At 46.7% G+C, this 23,088-nt stretch overlaps 1 protein-coding gene across 1 annotated transcript in view; it reads right to left on the reverse strand.

The window, feature by feature from the left end:
- Positions 1 to 1,274: 1,274 nt before the first annotated feature.
- Positions 1,275 to 23,088, reverse strand: part of FAM124A (family with sequence similarity 124 member A) — a 171,062-nt gene continuing 149,248 nt past the window's right edge. The window contains exon 4 of the mRNA XM_058276777.1: positions 1,275 to 5,710. Within this exon, the coding sequence (XP_058132760.1) occupies positions 5,300 to 5,710 (411 nt within the window). The 3' untranslated portion in view covers positions 1,275 to 5,299. The remainder of the gene's footprint in view (positions 5,711 to 23,088) is intronic.

The following is a 23,088-nucleotide window of genomic DNA, read 5'->3' on the forward strand; positions in this document are numbered from 1 at the left end:
AAGTGGGAGAAGGTAATGGCAGGCAAATTCCAGGCTGCTAAAATGGCTTGAAGAAGCTTCCCAGGCTCCACATTTTCCTGGGGGACGTCTGTTTTGGCAGGGCCATGATTTAAGCTACTGTTCTATCAGCCATCCTGACTGGGGCCAGTTTTAATAAACTTGGGTGCATGGCACAGACATGGATGATTTCCAAGCCCTAGCAAATGGGATGGATTCAGAGGCAAGAGAGTGGAGTGCATGCACATTCAGACTCAGTGGTTTGCTTTATAAACTACAATCATTTCACTCCTTTGCCAATGGCAAGGGAGGGCTCCAGCTTAACCAAAGTTCACTATTTCACATAATTACACAATTTAACATTATCATCTGGAGGCATGGAAACAAACACCGGCATTGAATAGACACAGATAGAAGCACAAAGCCCCTCAATCTGACTCATAATTCTTATCCCTCTGGTATGGCCGCCCCTGAGCAACTATTGCAACCTTAGGAAGAAGGAACTTCCAACATCAAACTCTGAACAGGACTTTCTGCTTACCTTTGCTGTTTACAAAGCAAGCTCATTCACAGTCCAGCAACAAAGCAAAGACTTATTTCCAGCTAAACCTTATTCCACTATTTAATCTTATACTCAGATCAAGCCTTACTACAAAAACCAATCCATTTTCCTGTAACCAAGATTTTCCAAATCCAGACCAATTTTCAGAACGCATTAAGACTTAAACCCATCAGCGTCCTTTCCTACTATAATCAAACCTTCACTATCTTAGTGGAGGCAGGACCAGAATCAGTTAACATGCAGTTTGCAAAACTTAAACATCAGGCTTTTTTTTTTTTCCTTTCCTTTCGGACCTGGAGAAGATGGCTTCCCCCCAAATTTTGGAGGTACTGGGGTCCTCTTGGGAGTTGATTGGGCTCCCTTTCTAACATTTAAAATTAGGTTTTCCTGACAATATGCCCTCCCAGGGGAGTCTTACCTTTTTGTGTGTGTGTGTTCAGAGATTTTTCATTCCCAGAATTTTCTTAGACCTTCCATTGCATCCAGTTCTTCTTTGGAGGATTCCAGTGGAGCCCACATCCTCTTTCTGGACTGAAGGGAGCCCAGGGGCACCCAGATTTGAGGTTCACCTGAGCCCTCCCAGCTTCCTCAGAGATCCAGAAGGAGTAGCGAAGAGCTACCTTCTCTGGCTTTGGTTGCGTACCGGACGAGCCCCCAGAAATATTGTGGAAGCAGAGAGATTCATAATCACGTATGGAAGGCCAGGACTCAGTAATAATTTGGGGAAGGAAAACATTTATTAATGACTGGCCAGGCTTAGGAACTCTTGTTGAAAACCCCAAGCGCCAAATACAATTTTCGGGTTCTTTTTATACTGAGAACATAGGCGTGAAGAGTCAAATGGTGCTTTGTTTGAGTGTTAGATAAGCTTGAGTTAACACATTTGTCACATTCCAGGTGGGTTTGAATTAACATATTTAGATTGCATCCTTCCTGAATATTCAAAGTTTATAGCGCCTATATCACTTAATCGGCTTTCCGGGACTGGAGTGGTTGGCGTGGTTATGAAGGGCAGGGCTGCAGGTCTTATTGTCTGATACACTCAGCCCAGGTTATTCATGAAGAGATGCACAGCCCCACCCATAGCCCATATCATTATAGAATTATTGTGACTCTAGCAATGGCATAAACTATCTTTAATGTGGAGACACTGGCCGTGAGAGTTGCTGAGGACAGGGAGAGGGAAGAAGAGGTAGGATATGAGGGCATTTTTTGGGACTTGGAGTTGTCCTGAATAATATTGCAGGGACAGATGTAGGACATTGTATATCCTGCCACTGAATGGACTTGGAGAGAGTGTAAACTATAGTGTAAACTATAATCCATGCTGTGTAGCAGTGCTCCAAAATGTACTCATCAAATGCAATGAATGTGCCACACTGATGAAGAAAGTTGTTAATGTGGGAGGAGTGGGTGGGGTGAGGAGTGGGGGTATATAGGAACCTTTTATATTTTTTAATGTAATATTTTCTGTGATCTATGTATCTTTAAAAAACATAATAAATTAAAAAACTTTTCGTTACATAACTGTTACATAAGAAATACAGGGGATTCCCAAATGACCCACTCCCTCCCCCTCCCACAGTTTCCCACATTAACAACATCCTTCATTAGTGTGGTACATTTATTACAATTGACAAACACATATTGAAGCATTGCCACTAACTGTGGATTATAGTTTACATTATAGTTTATGCAACGTAAACTAAACCGCACAATTTCCTAAGTTACGACAAATTATATAATGACCTGTAACCATCATTGCAATGTCATGTAGGACAATTCCAATGTCCAGAAATGCCCCCATATTACACCTAATTTTCCCTCTCCCTCCCTGCAGAACCTCTGGTGGCCACTGCCTCCACTCCCATTCTTTTTCACTCTCAAACTTCTGTATGCCTTTATTTTTTAAACATGTATATATAAATGCTCTTTTGTCCATTTTTAAGTGTACAATTCTGTGGCATCATCTTCACTTACAACGTTATGCTTGTAAGAAATAATTAAGTCAAAGCAGCCTGGGGCAGCAGACTACCTGCATTAAGCCATACACTAGAGGAGCCAGGAGGGGATGAGATTCTATTTAAAAGGGAGTAGAAGAGGAGTTCAAACTCCTGTAAACTGTAAACAGAGGAATTCCTCAAGCCATGAGCAAGCACAAACCCAGGAAAAGAAGCAGGCTTCATGGCTCCAAGAAGGCTCAAATAAGACAGAGATGACTCTGCTCTTTGCACTCACCTCAGCCTGATCTTGACAGGAGGGCTAAGCTCTGAAGGACACCACCAGCCAAAGTAGAACCAATTTCCAAAGGCTGTGAAAGGCGCCGTTTGGTTTGTTTGCTTGTTTCTGTTACCTCCTGGCACTTGAGGAAACCTCTGTCATAGCACTAGCTGGATACAAACTTAAGGAACAGACAGCTCAGAGACTAAATCCCAGAGTCAACACTTTAAAATATTAAAATGTACAACATGCAACAGAAGATTACAAGACAAGAAAAGAATCAGGAAATGATAGCCCATCCAAAGGAACAAGATAAAAATCCAGAAACCATCAATGAAGAGGATCAGACTTTGAACTTAACAAAGTTAAAAAAAAATTATCCTCAGTATGCCCAAGGAGATAAAGGAAAACATGGAGAAAACTAAAATGGGGATGATAATCAAAGGCCAATAATAATAGGGCTACTAGGACAATGAATTAAATTAATACTTGCAAGGTGCTTCGAACACTGCCTGACACCAAGTGAGCACTCTAAAGGGCTTGCTGAGTGACATTGAAATATTGTCATGGCATCTGAGGTTAGAAGAGGATCTGGAAAATCATCCAGGGTACACTCCATTCCAAAATTTGAATTCTTGCGGCGGCCTTGGCCCAGTGGATAGGGCGTCCGTCTACCACATGGGCGGTCCGTGGTTCAAACCCCGGGCCTCCTTGACCCGTGTTGAGCTGGCCCATGTGCAGTGCTGATGCGCGCAAGGAGTGCTGTGCCACGCAAGGGTGTCCCCTGCATAGGGGAGCCCACACGCAAGGAGTGCGTCCCGTAAGGAGAGCCGCCCAGCGCAAAAGAAAGTGCAGCCTGCCCAGGAATGGCACTGCACACACAGAAAGCTGACACTACGAGATGAAGCAACTAAAAAAAACACAGATTCCTGTGCCGCTGACAACAACAGAAGCGGACAAAGACGACGCAGCAAATAGACACGGAGAACAGTCAACTGGGGTGGGGGGGAAAGGGGAGACAAATAAATAAATCTTTAAAAAAAACCACACACAAAATTTGAATTCTTTTTGCAGATTCTAGGCCTCTAGTTCCTGGGGATGTGCCTGGGAGCATAAAGATGAGCAGGCCTCTTACGTGTGGATGGTGTAACTCAGGGCGTTGTCCAGTTGCCAGAGGGTATCTCCTTGGGTTTGAAACTGCAGGCTCTCCAGGGGGCTGGGCATGCCGCTGGCAGGAGAGATGCCCAAGTTTCTTCCATTTTCGCTTCCTGCCTTGCCGTGGGAGAGGCGGAGTGCAAGTTCTGTCTTCAGCAACGTCAGGCCCCTCCTCCCGGCAGCAGGAGTGAAGGAGGAAGAGGGAGAAGGGGAGAGGCTGCCTGGGCTGGGAGGGCTCCTGCAACTCAGAGGGCAGACCTGTGGGGCGATGGGTTAGGGCTGCATCCCACGGGGCACAGGGACAGCCCGCTCTGTGTCCTGGGGCTGGGGCTGGAGACATTGACTGAGCAATCTCGGTTCCTCCACCCCTCCCTCAGCTGCTTTACTTCCTTGTGTGGTGGCTGCATTTGAAGCACTCACTGCAAACCAAACCAACACAGGAAGACCTAGCGCTGAGGGCTGCTCCGTCACTTACTAGACATACCAGCATGGGGCAGCCCCTGACCAGATCCTAGAGAACCACCGTGTGGGGAACAGAAGTATAAGGGGTACATCCTACTCATTTTTCTTGGTATTGAGTCAGCTAATAGCAGTGCCATCTATTATTAATCATCATCATCATATTGCCATGTTACAAAAGTCTTACTCTTTATTCTTATTTAATCATTATAATAATCTTTCAAGACAGCTATTATTATTTCAACCGTAGAGACTATGATAGTGATGTTTAGCGGGTTAAGAAAACACATGGAGAAAGCAACAGACCTGCGACTAGTGCAGGCCTTAAGTGTGGCATATAAAGTACTGAGAATAGACCCGCACATTAAAATACGGATACATGAGCTAATAGTATCTAGAATATCTCACTTCTTGTGTCATGAATCATTCTCACCAAAAAGAACATTTCATAGTAATATTACACAAATCTAGCTCCCACCACAGAAATGTAGCCCCCAAGGAAGAGACCGTGTTAGTTAAAGAGAAAGGCAAAGCAAAAAGCGTTTTCTAGGACTGCGACACACAAAGCCAGCGGCAGTTTGTGCCAAGTTGTCAAAGACAGGATTGACGTGAGGGAGGCCCGGTTCAAAGTCACTTCCGTCCAGAAGTGCAAAGTGATGTTTCCTTTAAACAAAAGCCCGAGATGGAAACGCCGCCTCTTCCTCCCAACTCTTCCTCCCTGCAGACAAGCACCAGTGCAGAGTGCATGGTCTAGTCTAGGCGGGCCTTCTCCGTACTGTAGGGAGGCTTATTTGTGACGTCTCCAAGTCCCGTTTCCCTTGGAGCTCCCATGACCTCACACGTGCACACTGTGAGCAATCAGATCTGACGTCCCATCACCAAACCTTGCCAGCACAGATGAATCTCTCACTCTCCGCCTCTGTGTTCTTGCTTCCTTGTGCTCCTGAGGGTCTCCACAATTAAGGTCATCCTTTTATTTTGTAAAGAGAAGAATCTGTTTCTAATCGCAAGGCAGCACAGGAAGGAAGCTGGTGATTGCTGTTTCTGCCCGTGAACACTTGGTCCAAACTCCTGGAGCCTGGAGGTCCAGTGGGGAGCCGGGCAAAGGGTCACAGCTATGGTCAGCAAAGCCACGGGCATGAACAGGGTCCTGGGAGTGGAGCTGGCCACCTCCAGCAAGCCTTCTGGGGCTGGGGACCTGGTTGTGCCAGTAAGGGAGCCATCGCCGAGCCCTTGGCCGTTTTGAGGAATGCCACCGAGCCCTCTGCTCTTGGGGCTTCTGCTGGGCACCAGGTACCTACTGCTCCCAACCTCATCCTGTGAAGGAAACGATAAACCAGTTACTGACCATGACTTGCAGGTTTCAGCAAACGGAATTCTGCGAGAGGAGAAAGAAAACAAAAGAAGACATAGCAAAACCAGTTTGGAACAGGATGAGTTGTTTGATTTACTATTAAGAAAAGTGATGGCATTCATTTATTTATATGTAATATAAGCATGATTAACAGTCTTCTTCTCAGACACATTGGTTAATGAATCCAAGGACCGAACTTGAGGAAGAGAGCACACTGCTAATGATTAAATGCACATTCCTTTGGAAAGTATAAATAGATTCTGTCGAGTCTGTCCTTGTACCCAATTCAGAAATACACACATTTCTAATAACATCTTGGGCATTTCATTAAGTTCAAAAAATAGATGATAGATTATATGATAGTAAAGATTAAAGAAAAGAGGAAGAAGCCATGTGGAAAGGAATGCACGCCTTAGTGATTATCTCTCAGGTTCCTGTTAGTGTTAATATTTCGAAATGAAGAGACTGTTTTTCATTTGATCACTGCAATATCCATGCCCCTGTTATCAGTGGGCAAATCAGTTAATCAGATCCTATTGAGGATACCTGATCTTGAGGTCATTTATAGGTCTTAGGACAGGAGCAGTTCTATAGTACTTGTTTCACATGAAAGCTACCCAACAGCTTTAATTTTGGTACAAGTTCATTTTTACAGGACTTAACTTTAAGGAAGAGTATGATGGGTTATTAAATAAGTTTAACTTATTCTGTAGCACCTAGGCATGGCATCCATCTATCTGTCCACCCATCCATCCATCCATCCATCCATCCATCCATCCATCCATCCACCCATCCATCCATCCATCCATCCATCCATCCATCCATCCATCCATCCATCCATCCATCTACACATGCATACAACAAATATTTCTTGGTCACCCCTTAGGTTTTAAGGCCCCAGGGATATGGCAGTGAACAGTTCTCGTGGGGCATCAAGTCTTGCCCATTGATGTTGATGCCGATGGCATTAAGAAGAAAGAGCCAGCTGTGAGGAGGATCACACCTTGCAAGAGCTGTTTTGTAAAGCTCCCTGTCACTGGAATTACCAAGCAGAAGCTGAGTCCCTCTTTGTCTCCAGTAGGGGTGGGGAGATGTTTGGAATATCATTTCCCAAATTGGAAAGCAGTTGGACTGTATGACTTCTACGAGCTTTCCTTCCTAACTGGAAGAACGCATGAATCTAAATTGCTTTAATAAAAACATTCTCCAGGAAAAGTGCTAGGGGAGCAACATACAAGAAATATTTCCTGTATAGATTAAACATTTCAAGGTGTGAATCAATGAAAGATGAACCACAGCTGATTTTTCTTTTGTGTACTCAGCTGTTAACCTGGATAAAAGACTGCTGGGCTTATTTTTACCTGCCTTCCTGGATATTCATTAAACTGCTAAGGAAAGCTCCCTTCTTAGAGATGTTCATAATTATAACAATAAAAATAATGAGCAATATTGAGCACTTACTGTGTTCCTGGTACTCTCTTACACACTTTTAAAAATAATAATATATTTTTTATTTATTTTTAAAGTTATATAGATCACACAAAATGTTACATTAAAAAATATAGGAGTTCCCATCTACTCCACTCCCCACACCCCCATTTTTCCCACCGCAACAACTTCTTTCATTCGTGGGGTAGATTCACTGCGTTTGATGGGTACATTTTGGAGCACTGTTATGTACTTTCCATTCACAGTTGCAACAAATGCTCACAACAGCCGCGTGAAGCACGTGATGCCCGGGATCCCCTCTTTGCAGCCTGGGCTTCCACTCTGAGGCCATCCGCTTGGTCCCCAGCAGTTCCTGCCACCGCAAGAGAGCTCGCTGCTGGACGGAGGCAATGATGCGGAGAGAAAGGCCAGGGCAGGGCTGGCGCGCGCTGGAGCACCGGGCAAGGGGACCCAGCATCGCGCCCAGGATGGGACGCGCCGGGCAGGCGGGCGGCCGCCTGTCCTTTAGGAAGGTGGAGGGCACCCCGGGGCCTCCTGCGCCCCGACGCCTGCCGTGAACGTGGCCCTGAGCTCTTCCAGGCCGCCCAGTGCTTGGAATCAAAAGGAGCACAGCACTGTGGCCACACTAAAAGCCACTGGTTAGACAGGGGTTCAGCGTATGGCATGTGACTAGATCTCCATAAAACCGCTTAACAAACAAATAAATGACTGTGCAAGAATAGCCAGAAATAGCAGCCATGTGCAGCAGAGGAGACAGAGAGAGAAGGAGAGTAGAGGAATTTTCTCGTTTGTGTTTTTTGTTTACTATTCTTCTTATTGACATAATGAACATGCCTTAATAATGATTGAAATGATGAACACAGAACCATATGATTATACCAGATACTACTGATTGTACACTTTGGATAAATTGTCTGCTTTATTAACACGTATCAATGAAATTGATTCGTTAAAAAAAAAAAAAAAAGGAGCCGCTCGACCTGGCGGCCCCCCCCCACGCCTTTCAGTGGGGTGCAGGTGGGGACAGCACGGAGACCGCTTCAGGTCCCTGCTTCCTGCTCACCCGTCTGCAAGGCCACTTGACTGTTTGAGACACCTAGAGTACGTAATGATGACACAGAAAACACAGGGCTCCCCGCGACCCGCTCCCCACGCCTCCCCCGCTCCCCGCGTGAGCGTGGCACGGTCGTGGCACCTGGACGGCGCGTCCCGCTTGGCCTGGAGCGGGGACCGCGCTTCACGCCGCAGGCCACACGCCCTCCCACGCGGTTCTGCGGGCGGGGGAAGGCGCGAAGCGGCCCAGGCTCGGCTGTCCCCAGCCTCAGAGCCCCTCCTGCACGCGGAGCCGAGCGCCGACCTCCGGCGGGGTCGCGAGCGGCGGCGGCCCGGGCAGCCCCGGCCTGGGGGCGGGCAGCGCGCTCCCTGCCAGCCCGCGGGCGAGGCCCTGCGCGCAGGAGGGAGCCCGGGGCCCGGCCCCGGCTGGGAGGCAATCCAGCGCCGAAGACCCTTTCGTGACGTCTTTTAAGAAAAAGATTGGACACTTGAAAAAGGTCTCTGGACTTGAATTCAAGGCCACCTTTTTATTTTTTCTTTATCTTTTCTTTTGTCGGTATTAAATCCTTTTTTTAAATTAGTAAGTTCTTTTTTGTTAAGAAGTTGTAGGTTTACAGAATATCATGCAGGAAATACAGAGTTCCCATAGACCCCCACGCTATTATTAACACCTAGCGTTAGTGTGGCATACTGTTATAATTCACGGAAGGACAGGCTTACAATTGCGCTATTACCTGTAGTCCACTATCTACGGCAGGGTTCACTCTGTTGTACAGCCCTAGGTTTCTTTTTCTTTGAGTAACATATATACCACCTAGAATGTCCCCTTGTTAACCACATTCACATATATAATTCAGGGCTGTTAATTATACTCACTATTTTGTGCTACCATCACCACCATCCACTACCAAAACCTTACAATCAACCCAAACAGAAATCCTGCACACGTTAAGCACGCGCCCCCCATTCGCCACAAGCAGCCCAGCTCCCGGTAACCTGTGTTCTAAATTCCGACTCTATGAATTGGCTGATGCTAATTATGTCTTATCAATGAGATCGTTCAATAGTTGTCCTTTTGTGTCTGGCTTATTTCACTTAACACGATAATTTCATGGTTCATCCGTGGTGTTGCATGTATCAGAATTTCTTTCCTTTTTCCATCATATGTTTATACCATTTTGTTTACCCATTCATCAGTTGATGGACACTTGGGTTGCTTTCATCTTTTAGCATATGTGAAAAATGCCACTACAAACATTGGTGTGCAAATATCTGTTCTAGTCTCTGCTTTTAATTCTTTGGGGTTTATCCTAGTTGCAGGGTTGCTGGGTAATATGGTAATTCTGTATGTAGCTTTCTGAGGAACTGTCAGGACTAGTTTTTTCTTTCTTCCCTTTTATTAAACTAATTTTTAAATTGTCTTTTTTAAAGAAGGATACACGGGTCACACAAAATGTCACATTAAAAAATATGAGAGGTTCCCATATATACCCCACTCCCCACACCCACACTTCTCACACATCAACAACCTCTTTCATTAGTGTGGCACATTCATTGCATTTGATGAGTACATTTTGGAGCACTGCTATACAGCATGGATTATAGTTTACGTGTAGTTTACACTCTTTCCCAGTCCATTCAGTGGGTTATGGCAGGATATATAATGTCCTGCATCTGTCCCTGCAATATCATTCAGGACAACTCCAAGTCCCAAAAATGCCCCCATATCACACCTCTTCTTCCCTCTCCCTGCCCTCAGCAATGCCCACGGCCACTGTCTCCACATCAGTGACACAGTTTCTTCCATTGCTAGAGACACAATAGTTCTATAGTAGAATACCAGTAAGTCCACTCTCATCCATATTTCACTCCTCCATCCTGCGGACCCTGCAGTGGTGATGCCCACTCCACCTGAGAGGGGGCTTAGATGCCACGTGGCTGATGGATGCGATTCTCCTGCCTGCGGTTGTAGACGCTCTCGGTTCCCGAGGACTAGTTTTTATCCAACATTTAGAGAGTAAGTGATTTTGTTGTTGGTTTTGTTGTGACCCCAGGTCCAGAGAGTGAGCTTAATCCTCCTCTCCAGCTGGGACATCTTGTCATGCTGGGCTATACAAGCCCCCTCCCCATTTGTGATTTGGTTTCCTTTAAGGAACTGGTCTCACAAAATATATATTGTTGTTTGTATGCCTGCATTTTAGATTTACATAAATGGCTTTCTACTGCAGATTTCATCATGTTTCTTAATGCTTTTCAGTAAACATGATGATTTTAAGATCCATCTATGTTGCTGTGTACCTCTAACTGTTGTGTAGTGGTTTCCCCGGGGACGTTGATCCGGGAACATTCTGGAGTCGTAAGCCATGCAGATGTTTATTTTGGCTGAGCTCTGGACAGTCCGCACTCGTCTACACCCCCCACCCCCAGCACCCTACTTCCCTGCGCTCACTTGTATTACGAAAAGAGGAGTTCAGGTCCTCACCCCCCAGCCCCGTGAAAGTGGCACGATTTGGAAAGCGCTCTGACGATGCTCTTAGTTAAGACGAGGGCGAGCTGGAGGAGAGGGGGCTCTAGGCCGACACGATGGTATCTTCCCAGCAGAGGACATTTGGACAGACAGAAGATGGCTGTGCGACAGTGGCAGAAATTGAGTTATACCCAAGCCAGAGAGCCCCGAGACTGCTGGCAGCCCACGGCCAGGCTGCAGGGCCAGCAGAGGAGGCTCGGCCCTCAGTGCCGTCCTCAGCCCTCCGGCCTCCAGACCTGGGAGACAGCAGCCTCCTCCGGTTTTAGGTCACCAAGTTGGCGGTACTTTGTAGGGCATCCCTGAGAAGCCAAGACAACTGGGCATTGGAAGGCTCTTGTTTACCTGTCTGAGAGGCGGACCATTTTATCTCGTGCTAATATGCATTTAGGCGATGACCAATAATTTTGAGCATCTCGTCTTATATGTTATATTTTTGTGTTTCCTCTTCTGAAATTACCTACTCATCTCCTTTCTCCACTTTTCTATGTTGTGGTGGTTGTCTTTCTCTTGTTGATTTGTAGTCTGTATAAGACATAGGTCCCTTGTCAGTTTCAGACATTGCAAATATCTTTCCCTTTCTGGTCATTATCTATTAACTGTTGTCATAATGGTTTTTTTTTTTTTTTTTTTTTTTGGTTGAAAAGAAATCCTTAATTTTGGTATATTCAGATGACCCCCCTTCCCCTTTTTTGCATTGCAGTCTGTACTTTTGAAATTTTGTTTAAGAAACTCTTTCCCATCGCTGTTTCTCCCACGTTTTCTCAAGTGTTTAAGTTTCCTTTTCACATCAAGGCTTCTAATCCATTAATGATGACTTCTCTGTGAGGTGTTGAATAGGGACCCAGTTTTATTTTCCTACATGAACACAGTCAATTTTCCCATGCCCCCAGCTAAAACACCTGTTCTTTCCCACCGATGTGTGGCGCTCCCATTCTCGTATATGAAATAAGCTACGCACATGATGTCCCTGGAGGCTCTCCTCTGTGTTAAGGTGGATTTGTCTTATTGTACCAATTCCAAACTGTTTTACTAATAGGACTTCAAGATATATCTTATTATCTAATAGGGCAAATTCTACCTCTTTACTAGAATTTTAAAAAGTTGATTTAGCTATCCACAGACTTGTATCCTTCCAAATCAATTTACAAGTAAGTTTATTAAGTAAAAATCAATTTTGATGACACTGAATTATAGATTCATTTGGGAAGAATGAACATCTTAGGAATATCATCATTCCATGCCAGACCATGGAATGTCTTTCCATTTAAGACGATTTCAACAAAGTTTAAAGAAATAGAGATTTTGTGTGTATTCTTGATGAAATTCCTGTGCTTTATATTTGTCCTGCCATTATCTTTTCATCATACTTTTTAGTTGATTGTTGCTGGTGTAGAGAAATGTGTTGATGTTTTTGAGGTTAATCTTATATCTGACAAACTTGCTGGAATCTGTTACGAATGTTAATACTTGTTTGATTTCCTTGATTTTTCTATGTAGATAATTGTATCATCTGCAAAGAAAATATCAAAACCAGCCATTCCTGGGTTCAATAAAGAGAGGTGAGAGCAAAACCTAGTGAAAGGCCAGTTCCTTTCCATGATGCATTTTTAGCGTGCAAAATGATCGACAGCATGGTTCTACAGTCCCACGGGGTCTGACGAAGGGCAGGTAGTGGGATTGGAGGCTGTCTTGGCAGAGGTCAGGAGATGGGGATGCTTTTTTAAATGACCACATTTTGGTTCCAATTAGGAAGAGTGCAAGTTAAAAAGCGCCCCATTTTAACTACTTAAAACTTTTTTAAATTGTTTTTTTTTTATTGAAGATATATAGGTCACAAATAATGTTACATTAAAAAATATAAGAGGTTCCCATATACCTCACCCCCCACCCCCCCACTCCTCCCACATCAGCAACCTCTTTCATCACTGTGGCACATTCATTGCTTTTGGTGAATACATTCTGGAGCACTGCTGCACTGCATTTTAGATATGCACTTCGGTAATATTAATCACACTCACAATATTTTGCTACCAACCTCACCATCCATGACCCCCAGGAGAAACTCTGTGCCTGTTAAACTAGCTCCCCATCCCCTCCTCCCCCAGCCCTTGATAATCTCTAATCTTCATGAATTTACCTTTTCTGGACATTCATATACATGGAATCATACAATATTTGTCCTTTTGTGTCTGGCTTAGTTCACTCAACGTAATGCTTTCAAGGTACGTACATGCGCACTGTTGCCTTTGTCAGAACGGCATTCCTTTTTGGGCTGACGCTTCCCCTGCAGGGGGGGGCCACATTTTATGCTCTCATAAAATGAGACGACGCTTGGGCTGCTTCCACCTCTGGGCTGTCGTGAATAACGCTGCTATGAACGAGGAAGAGTGAGATTTACGGTCACAGAAGGCTGTGGTGTTGGCATGACGGGAGAGCCGTGGGCTGGGGATGCTCTAGGGTGAGCTTTCAGCACTACAGGTAAGAGACAGGCAAAGTGGTGGAAGGGCTTTGGGGCACTGCAGGCGCTAGAGCCATGGGCTCGGGGCCCATCTTGTTGACATTGATGAGCAATCATGCCCGGCCTGGCTGCTCTCTCGTCCAACTTAGTACCAAAAGCAGGGTGAGGAGCACTTCTGTCTCAAAGCACTTCTGGCTCCAAGTAAGTCTTTGGGACGAGCTAAAAGCAATTATTACTTAGCTTGGAAAGTAATTCTTATTTTTTTTTAAGATTTATTTTATTTCTTTCTTTCTCCCTCCCCCTCGTTGTTTGTGCTCACTGTCTGCTCTCTGCGTGTGTTCACTGTGTGCTCGTCCTCTCTTCCTTTAGGAGACACTGGGAACTGAATCCTGGACCTCCCATGTAGGAGGGAGGCGCCCAATGGCTTGGGCCACCTCTGTTTCCACTCGTTGTGTCTCTCATTGTCTGTTCTTGTTGTTTGTTGTATCTCTTCATTACATCATCTCGTTGTATCATCTTCCTGCATCAGTTTACTGCGCCAGCTTACTGTCTTGCTCATCCCGGAGGCACTGGGAACCGAACCCAGGATCTCCCATGGGGTAGCAGGCACCCAACTGCTTAAGCCACATCTGCTTCCTGGAAAAGAATTTTAAATATATAGAGAAATACGCAGAGAGTAGCTAAGTTCGAAATGAGGAAAAAAAGCATGAAGCTGTGCTGGGGTGTTCTGGTTCTTTAGATCTTGCTTTCAGGGTCACATTCTTGTGTGTTTCTGTTTAATGATCCATTTGACAATTTTACATGTTTGGATTAAAAAATGGAAAAAAAAGGAGAATTGGAGTAGCCCCTGCTTTCCACTCTGGCATCCAGGCAGGCGAGGCTGTCTCTGCCCGAGCCTGTGCTGCTCGTCGGCATCGGCGGTGCCAGCGGGAGACCCAGGACGGCCCTGGCCGCCCGCACCCTTAAAGCAGAGGACGTCGGCTCTCCTTCCAGCAGCGTTTCCCCCGAGCCCAGCCTTGACCTCGGGGCTTCTCAGAGCAGGACCCTGGAGCCGCTTCTAACTCACCGTGCTTGCCATCCCGACCTCGCCGCCTGCCTCCAAAGGGCCCCCTGCGTCCGCTCCGAACACCCCGCGGCCTCCTACGACCCCGCCGAGCGCAGGACACACCGCGGGCTGCGGGGAGAGGCAGGGCCCCCTTGCCGGCAGGGCCCCCTTGCCGGCAGGCCCCCCAGGCTGGGATCCCTGCCTCCCGGGGAGCCAGCACACACCCGGGAGCATGGGCACCCCCGGGAGAGCGAGCTCCCAGGTGGGTCCTGCAGAGGCCACGCCACTGCGCCCTGCTGCCTGACCGCACAGAGCCCGGTGGCCTCAGCGGGAACGGCGACTGCTGGTTCCCTGGAGGCCCCTCTGAGTCACCGTCAGGGCAGCGAGGCCTGGGGCTTGCAGGTCTCCAAGTAGGGGCTTTAAGACAACTTCTGCCCGAAGGGGGCGTGGGCTTGGGGGTGGGGGCAGGAGGTCTCCAGGCGGACCGAGGGCTTCGGGGAAGAGCTGGGAGCGGGGTGCGGTGTGCTTGAAGCCACACAGTGGTTCTGATTCTAGGCTCAAACGGCATGGCAGAGCAATACATGCATATGTATAACCTCACCATCCATGACTCCCAGGAGAAACTCTGTACCTGTTAAACTAGCTCCCCATCCCCTCCTCCCCCAGCCCTTGATATATATATGTTTTTTTTTTTTTTCGGTGGGAGAGAAGGGAGAGGAGGTGGAGAGTGACCACGAATGGGCTCCAAGCGTTTTGCAGACGCTCTCACACTGAGAGTGCCCGGCACGGTGATGGGTGGCCTGCCTGGCCTGTCTTTGGGGGTTCCACTCTCAGAGCACCTCTTCTCCCAGGCTGCTGCCCAGAAGGCGCGGTCACTGTGCAGTGGGCCCCTTGTACCCTGGTGTGACAACAGGAAGAGGTTCTACAAAGCTGATCCACGGACACAGAGTTGCCAGCACACACATCTGTGAGACTCCCCTGCAGATCAGGAGGACAGAGAAGGTGGGCTGTATAGATGGTACTAGAATAAACATTTGAAAAGAAAACACCCCAGGGCTGTACAGAACAAACAGGGAACCTGAGTGTAAACCATGGACTATGGGTAATAGTACAATTATCGTAGTATTCTTTCGTCAATTGTAACAAACCAACCACAGCAACGCGAGGTGCTCATAATAGAGGAGTATCTGGGGACTCTTATTTTCTGCATGGCTTTTCTGTAAAATAATTCTTCTAATAAAACAACTATTTTATGACTTGTATTTAAACGTAGGTGTTGTAGCAAGTGCATCTTGGCTGGCTGCAGAGAGTGTGGAGGCAAGGGGCTTGCATGGGCTAGGGGAGGATTGCCATGTTTGACACTTTGAAGTTCTTTTATGAATCCCCAAAAGAGAAATACTATGTTTTTGAACTAATCTATTCCTGTGGGTGTGAGACTTTTGATTGGACTTCGTCAGTGAGGTGTGGCTCAGGTTACATCTCCGCCCTCTAGCAGACACCAAGAGAGACAGATTCGTGCAGCAAATGGAGCGCTATCCTTTTGATCTGGCCACGAGAGAGAAAGGACTCCAGGTTCACCCTTAGCTGCAGAAAGGCAGAGGAAGCCCCAAGAGACTGAGAGCAGAGGCCCAGAAAGAGGCAGGCCCCGTGCCTGGCTGCTCGAAGCTGAGCTCCGGGAAGTGGTGGATTCCGTAGCAGAAGGCAGGGACCGCAGTAGGGTTGCCCGCCATCTTGCTTCACACGTGGCAGCTCCCTGTGCTTCACACGTGGCAGCTCCCTGTGGCATCGCTGGCAGTGCTTTGGTTTGGATATCCCACCGCCTTGGAACTGTAAAGTTTTACCCCAAGTAAGTCCCCATTATAAAAGCCAACACATTTCTGGTACTTTGCATTGGCAGCCCTGTGACAAACTAAGACGTGGGGCACAGAAGCCTCTAGCAGATGCTGGCTCTGTTTGGAAATGTTCTGCATGCACAAGCCAGGGAAGACAGAAAAAGCACAGAGGCTGCCTCCCAGTGCTCCAAACCCAGTGAGCCATTTGGGCAGGGGGTGGGTGGGGAGGAGGGAGGTCCTGTGGGGACAGACATCAGGCTTTCAGTGGGCAGAACCCAGAGGGGCCTCATGGGTCACTGGCCGATTGACTTTTTGGAGGGTCCAGGTCCATCTGTCCTGGGACCTCCCAGGTGGGGGCATGAGGCAAAGGCTTGGCTGACAAGTCGGGGATGATGACAGGGTGATGTCACCTAGGACACTTGTCCTGCCTCGCGGGACCCTTGCATCACCGCTGGAGCAACCTCATTCCAACATGACCAGACCTGGTGACTCATGAAAAAGTAGATTTTCAAGCACAGCAGGCTCTCCAGAACCCCTTTATTGGGCTTGGCAATGCATATAATGGTGGGACCAGTGTTTTATTTAGAGGAATTACAGTTCAAGGCAAAACCAGAACCTAGCCTCAGGGATGTCATACACAATGACGCTTAGCTTAAGTGATTGTCACACCTATATCTCCTTCACAAGCTATGGGGCAACTGCAGGCCAGCAAAAGGGGGTGGGGTGGGATGCCTGGTACCTGTCTGGGGACCCACTTGTCTCCCTCAGCACTTTGGCCTCCACTCACTCTCAGCTGGCATACCCCAGTGGTCTCTGCTCCCAGGGGCAGGTGTCCCTTATGGTCAGCACAAGGTAGGCCTCAGCCAGCTCAGTGCCTGCTGGATGTAGGGAGTCATCAGTGTTCGTGTGGTCTGGCTGCCAGGACTATGTGCTAACTGGGGACCCCAGACAGTCTGGGCACTCTGCACGGCCCATTGGTTTGCATTGCATCTACCATATTGGTTATACCGCAATTACCTAAGCCTTCGCGTCATCCACTAGATGAGTTACTTGCAAGTTTTACCATGACTTAACGATAAATTCCGTAATGTGTTGGTACCATCCAAATTATATTTGTGAATCTGGGGTCCAGAAGGTGTTTATCTCCTTTGAAGGAGAGAGCCAAGTGCTTGTTGGTAATGTTGACAACTTTAGCTACTTGTGAGATATACATGCTTACAATCAAAGGAACAACCTTGGTGGAAAAGCTTGATTACCAGTTTTAAGTATTGTGAGCAGTGTTTTTTTTTTTTAATAAACTTTATTTTTAGAGAAGTTTTAGGATCACAGAAAAATTATAACAACCCCCCCCGCCCCCGCAGTTCCCCCTAGTGTTAACATGTTACATTAGTATAGTACATTTGCTACAATTGATAAACTAATATTGAAGCATTGTTACTAACCAAAACCTGTCATGTACATTACGGTCTATCCTTTGTGCTTTACTGTTTTATAGGCTTTGACAAATGGATGCTCTCATGTGTTCCCTCCCTGCAGTATTATACAGAACAATTTCATTGCCCTAAAAATGCCCTGTGTCCACCAGTTCATCCCTCCCCTCCCTTCTGAACCCCTGACAACCACTATCTTTCTAGCAATAACTACAATTTCTTCTGTTACCACACGATAATAACCACAATAACTATAAATCTACTTTAAACCATGGTTACACTCTCCCTTTATGTTTGTCCATTCCTCAGTCTTGATGGATTTGGGATGATGTCCATTCTGACTGCTTCAGGCTGAGAGGGGACTTAGGTGTTATGCGGCAGATGGAAGGAATTGTTTTGCTTGAAGTTGTGGATACTTCTTGTCTTTTGGGGATGGAACTCATTCATCATCATTTTTAGTAGTCCAGGGCAAGCCTGAAGAACTGTAGAGTAGGAGTTGACTGCAACTCTGTTGGGACTCAGGTCAAAACACAGCATATGAACAACCCAAAGATTTAAGTCTCAGAGATATAGTCAATGGGTATATTAAAAATTATAGGTTCAAATAAAAGGAATAGATGAATCATGGGTAGGGGAATTATAAACCAGTATAACTATCAGGGAAGTAGATTATCATATTTTCCCAAATAGGGTCCACCAAGGGGGTGTTAATTTCATGAGGCTGTATGTCTTGCCTCTAGTGTCCAATATCCCTAAAGCTCTTGGGAGTACTCTTGATTGAGAACTGTTTACTGTGGCAGTTAGTGAAATCTGCCTGAGACCTGCATAAGTGTAACCTCTGGAATGACCTCCCAGCTCACTTTGAAATCTCTTAGTCAGAAAAACTTTTGTATTTAATATTTCCCCCTTTGGTCTAGGTCTTTTTCCAAATGCATTGCTGTTGGCTCTTGGTAATAGTCCCTGGTGCCAGGGAGGCTCATCCCTGGGAGTTATGGCCCATGTCAGGGAGAAGGTAGTGAGTTTTTTGGCTAAGTTTAGTTTAGAGAGTAGCCACGTTTGAGTAACAAAGAGGTTTTTAGGAGGTAATTTTAGCCATTAATTATAATAAGCTAAGTTTCATTTTTACAGGACTAGTGCTTATAAGTACAAGTATGAAGATCAAGGGCTTGGTATATAGGCCTGAACAGGGTTTTTATTAGTGCCTACTAAAATGTAGGACAGGGCATCTTGACAAAAATTCATTTCACATAGCACAGGCTGGACAGTGACCCTTCCACCTCTTGGTTACTTCAATGTGTATTTAGATTCATTTACCTTTTCCAGTATGATCCAGCTTCTTGCCCTCAAAGGAGGATAATGCTGCTTTCATTTTAGGATTCAAGAAATGTTACCAAAAATATTCAGAAGAACAATAGCGATCTGACTGTTTGGGTTACTGGTGGCTTGGGATTGGATTTTCTGGACTTTATATTTCATGAGGATAATGGGAGTTCTTTCTGGGTCCCAGCTGTGTTTCCAGTTCTGAGAACAGCCTGGCAAGTGGAAGGTGCTCAACACATATTTTTAAAATAACTGAGTGAATGAATGAATGAATGGGAGAAAGACCCTTTTAACAGACATTTTGTCACCCCTGGTGATGGTTAGTCTTACCTGTCAACTTGGTTAGCCTACAGCACCAGTTACCTAACCAAACATGAATCTAAGTGTTGCTGTGAAGGCATTTTGTAGATGAATTAATATCCACACTCAGTTGACTTTAAGAGCTGACCCTCGATCAGTTGAAGGCTGTAAGAGCAAAACCAGAGGTTTTCTGGAGAAGAAGAAATTCTGCTTCAAGACAGCAGCCTAAAATCGTGCCTGGGTTTCCAGCCTGCCGGCCTGGCCTGTGAGTCACAAACTTGCCGGTCCAACCAGCGTGTGTGCCAATTCCTTTGATATATAATGGTTTTTCAGAAAGAACCCTTGACCAATAGCTGCCCCCCTCCCAGCTTAAAGAAGTTCAAGATACTATACAGAGCTTATCTTTTACTCAAAACATATCTCCCCTGGATGGTAAGGAAAAAGCAGGCATTTTTTCTGCAAAAGTAGAAAAAAAAAGAAACACTTCAGAGCCTTGTGCTCCGTTACAGGGGGCTTCACGGTCAAGTGGGGTCTCCTGCCAGCCTCCACACTGGGGGGCCAGCGCCCGCCGCACCTCTCAGGTCCGGGATTTCTCCTGATTCCAAAGAGTGGGTGTGGCTTATGGGCTCGGGGCCTGTGGCCTGGTTCGCAGGCTCAGGGGTCCACCGGGAGCCCAGGCAACGCTGGGCTCCTCTCAGGGAGCCACGGGGCTGTCTGGGGGTCTGGTGCCTCTGAATCGGCAGGAGCAAGGGCGAATCAGGGCGCGACACTGTGGTCACCACGCCGCTTCAGCCCGGCTCTGCCACGCGGCTACTCACAGTCTTTTAAATGCCTTTGAGCCTCCGTTTCCTGATCTGTAAAATGGGAAGAGTAACATCCACCTCACGTCGTGAATGGCTAAATGATATAAAGGATTTGAAAGCAGTTTGTGGGTCATGAAGTTTTCTAAAAGCCGGAGTCATGTTTGTAAAGAGGTTTTTTGGTGTTTTTTAAACGAGCACCAGCTTTTACTGAGGGGTGTCCTGGTTGGCCTTTTACAAGCATTATCTCGTTTCATATTCATGATAACTATCCTATGTGTTAGGAAATACACATCATGGTCCTTGTAGAAATATTTTGATAAAGTGGAAAAATCCTTTAAAAAGGAAAAAAACACAAAATACTCATGATGCTGTGCTCCAGTGGCATGCGTTGGTTATTTCAATTTTCCTGCTTCCCACTGTGGCCGGGTGAGTTGAGGGAGAGTGGTTTGGGGGAAGCTGTGGGTGTGGGCGAGGGGTGTGCACGCGCCTGTCCCTGCACTGACTCTGGGGGCCCAGGAGAGTGGGGGTATCCCATGGCCCCCAGGAAACAGAATCTCCTGCTCTTGGTACAGGGACTTGTGACCCACGACTTACCCACCTGTATCTGTGCTTGAGCATTGTGTGTGGGCTGAGGGCTGACCACCCAGCCAGCCCATTACTGCCTTTTTTTTTAATAAAACAATTTTATTGATACATGTTAATACAGCATAAGTCCATTCAAAGTGTACATTCAGTGGTATTTGGTATAAACACATAGTTGTGCATTCATCTCTTCAATCATTTTTAGAGCACTTTCATTATTTCAGTAATAATTACAATAATACTAAAAAACAAAAACCAACCGACCAAACAAAACCCATTACCTCTCAATCTCTCTACACTATTACTGTCTTTTGCTTTGTACATTGTAAGTGTTGCAACATCTGAGAAAAAATAAAATTGTTGGAACACTTACCACTTTCCAGGGCCTGAGCTGAAAGCCTTGCACGTAGCATCTCATTTAACTATCACCAAGCCCTAGAAGGCAGATGTGAGCATACGATCAGACATGGAGGCTCAGAGAGGTGATTTGTCTGGAGTCCCATAGCTGGAAAGCCCAGATTTGAACCCGGATGGACTAGCTCCAAACGCTGCATGACCTGCTGCTTTCCAAGCCTGAGCCGTGAACATCTGCTCTGCCCCCCGCTGCCAGGGTTTCTCCCCGTCCTGGGGGAGACGTCCAGCCTGCAGGGGTCTGCCCCCAGTGAAATGGAAGAGGCGTGTGTGGGGAGTCTCTAGTACCACTGGCAGGTCGCTGTTCTCTGGAAAGACAATTCGAGGCAATAGAAACATGAATTATAATCTAGGAAAACGCACGTTCGCTCATTTGACTCCTGTCCAGTCCCAGAAATGCTGCTTGCTAGGCTGCGTGGTTTTAGGCACTTCAGTTGGGAGAGGGAGTGTGGGATATTGGGCTCCAATTTTTTAAAAAAATGATACTTTAATTTAATTTTATTCTATTTTATTTTTGAGGTGCTGGGGGTTGAATCCGGGACCTCGTATGTGGGAAGCTGGTGTTCAACTACTGAGCCACATCGGCTCCCCTGAGTTGGATTTTTCATTTGTTTGCTTGTTGTTTGTTTGTTTTTAGGAGGCACCGGGAACCGAACCTGGGACCTCCTATGTTGGCAGCAGGTGCTCAACTGCTTGAGCCACGTCTGCTCCCTGGGCTCCAGTCTTTTGAAGTCTCAGTTTCCTCAATCCATAAAATGGGGATGATGATAGAATTATCTACCTACTAGATGGGCTGTGAGAATGAATGGAGGAATAAATAAAATTATATTCTCTCAGTGCTTAACACATAGAATGTGTTCAATAAGTGTTAGTCGTAATAGTAATAATTAGTGCTAGTTTGTGATATGGACAAATCATCAAGAAACAATGTGCATTAGTTCCCTAGACCTGCTGCAACAAATTACCACACCCTCAGTGGGCTTCAAACATCACAAAATTATTGTCTGGCAGGTGCAGAGGTCAGAAGTCCCAAAAATGGGTGTCACTGATGTCGGCAGAGCTGCACTATTTTCTGGAGGGTCTTGGGGGACTCCGTTTCCTTGCCTTTCCCAGCTTCTGTGGATGCCTGCACTCCTTGGCTCGTGGCCCCACTTCTGTACTCAAAGCCGGTCATCGTCTCTCTCCAGCCTCTGCCTCCGGCAGCACGTCTCCTCTGACACTTGGCTGCCTCCTCCAATGTTTGAAGGATCTTTGTGGTTATCCTGGGCCTGCTGATATAATCCAGAATCATCTTTTATCTGAAGGTTAGCTGATTTGCATCTTCATTCCACTTCGGCCTTAGATCATCCTTGCCGTGTAACATAACATACTCACAGGTTCTAGTGATTAGGATGTCTTTGGGAGACCATTATTCTGTTTTAGTCTGCTAGGCTGCCAGAACGCAATGTACCAGAAGTGGAGATTAAAAAAACATAAGATGGGAAGTGGAGACGGCGGACTTGGCCAAGAGGTTGGGTGTCTGTCTACCACATGGGAGGTCCGCGGTTCAAACCCTGGGTCTCCTTGACCCGTGTGGAGCTGGCCTATGCACAGTGCTGATGCATGCAGGATGTCCCCTGTGTGAGGGAGCCCCATGCGCAAGGAGTGTGCCCCGTAAGGAGAGCCGCCCAGCGTGAAAGAAAGTGCAGCCTCCCCAGGAATGGTGCCGCACACACGGAGAGCTGACACAACAAGATGACGCAACAAGGAAACACACAGATTCCCGTGCCGCTGACAACAACAGAAGCTGGCAAAGAAGACACAGCAAATAGACACAGAGAGAGAACGGACAACCGGGGTGGGGGTGGGGGGGGGAGGGAAATAAATAAATAAATCTTTAAAAAAAAAAAAAGGAAGTGGATTTGGCCCAACGGATAGGGCATCCACCTACCACATGGGAGGTCCAAAGTTCAAACCCAGGACCTCTTGACCCGTGTGATGAGCTGGCCCACGTGCAGTGCTGATGCGCACAAGGAGTGCTGTGCCATGCAGGGGTGTCCCCACCGTAGGGAAGCCCCACATGCAAGAAGTGTGCCCCGTTTAAGGAGAGCCACTCAGCACAAAAAAAGTGCAGTCTGCCCAGGAATGGTGC

Source organism: Dasypus novemcinctus, chromosome 15, assembly GCF_030445035.2.
Source record: "Dasypus novemcinctus isolate mDasNov1 chromosome 15, mDasNov1.1.hap2, whole genome shotgun sequence".
Taxonomy (NCBI): Eukaryota; Metazoa; Chordata; class Mammalia; order Cingulata; family Dasypodidae; genus Dasypus; species Dasypus novemcinctus.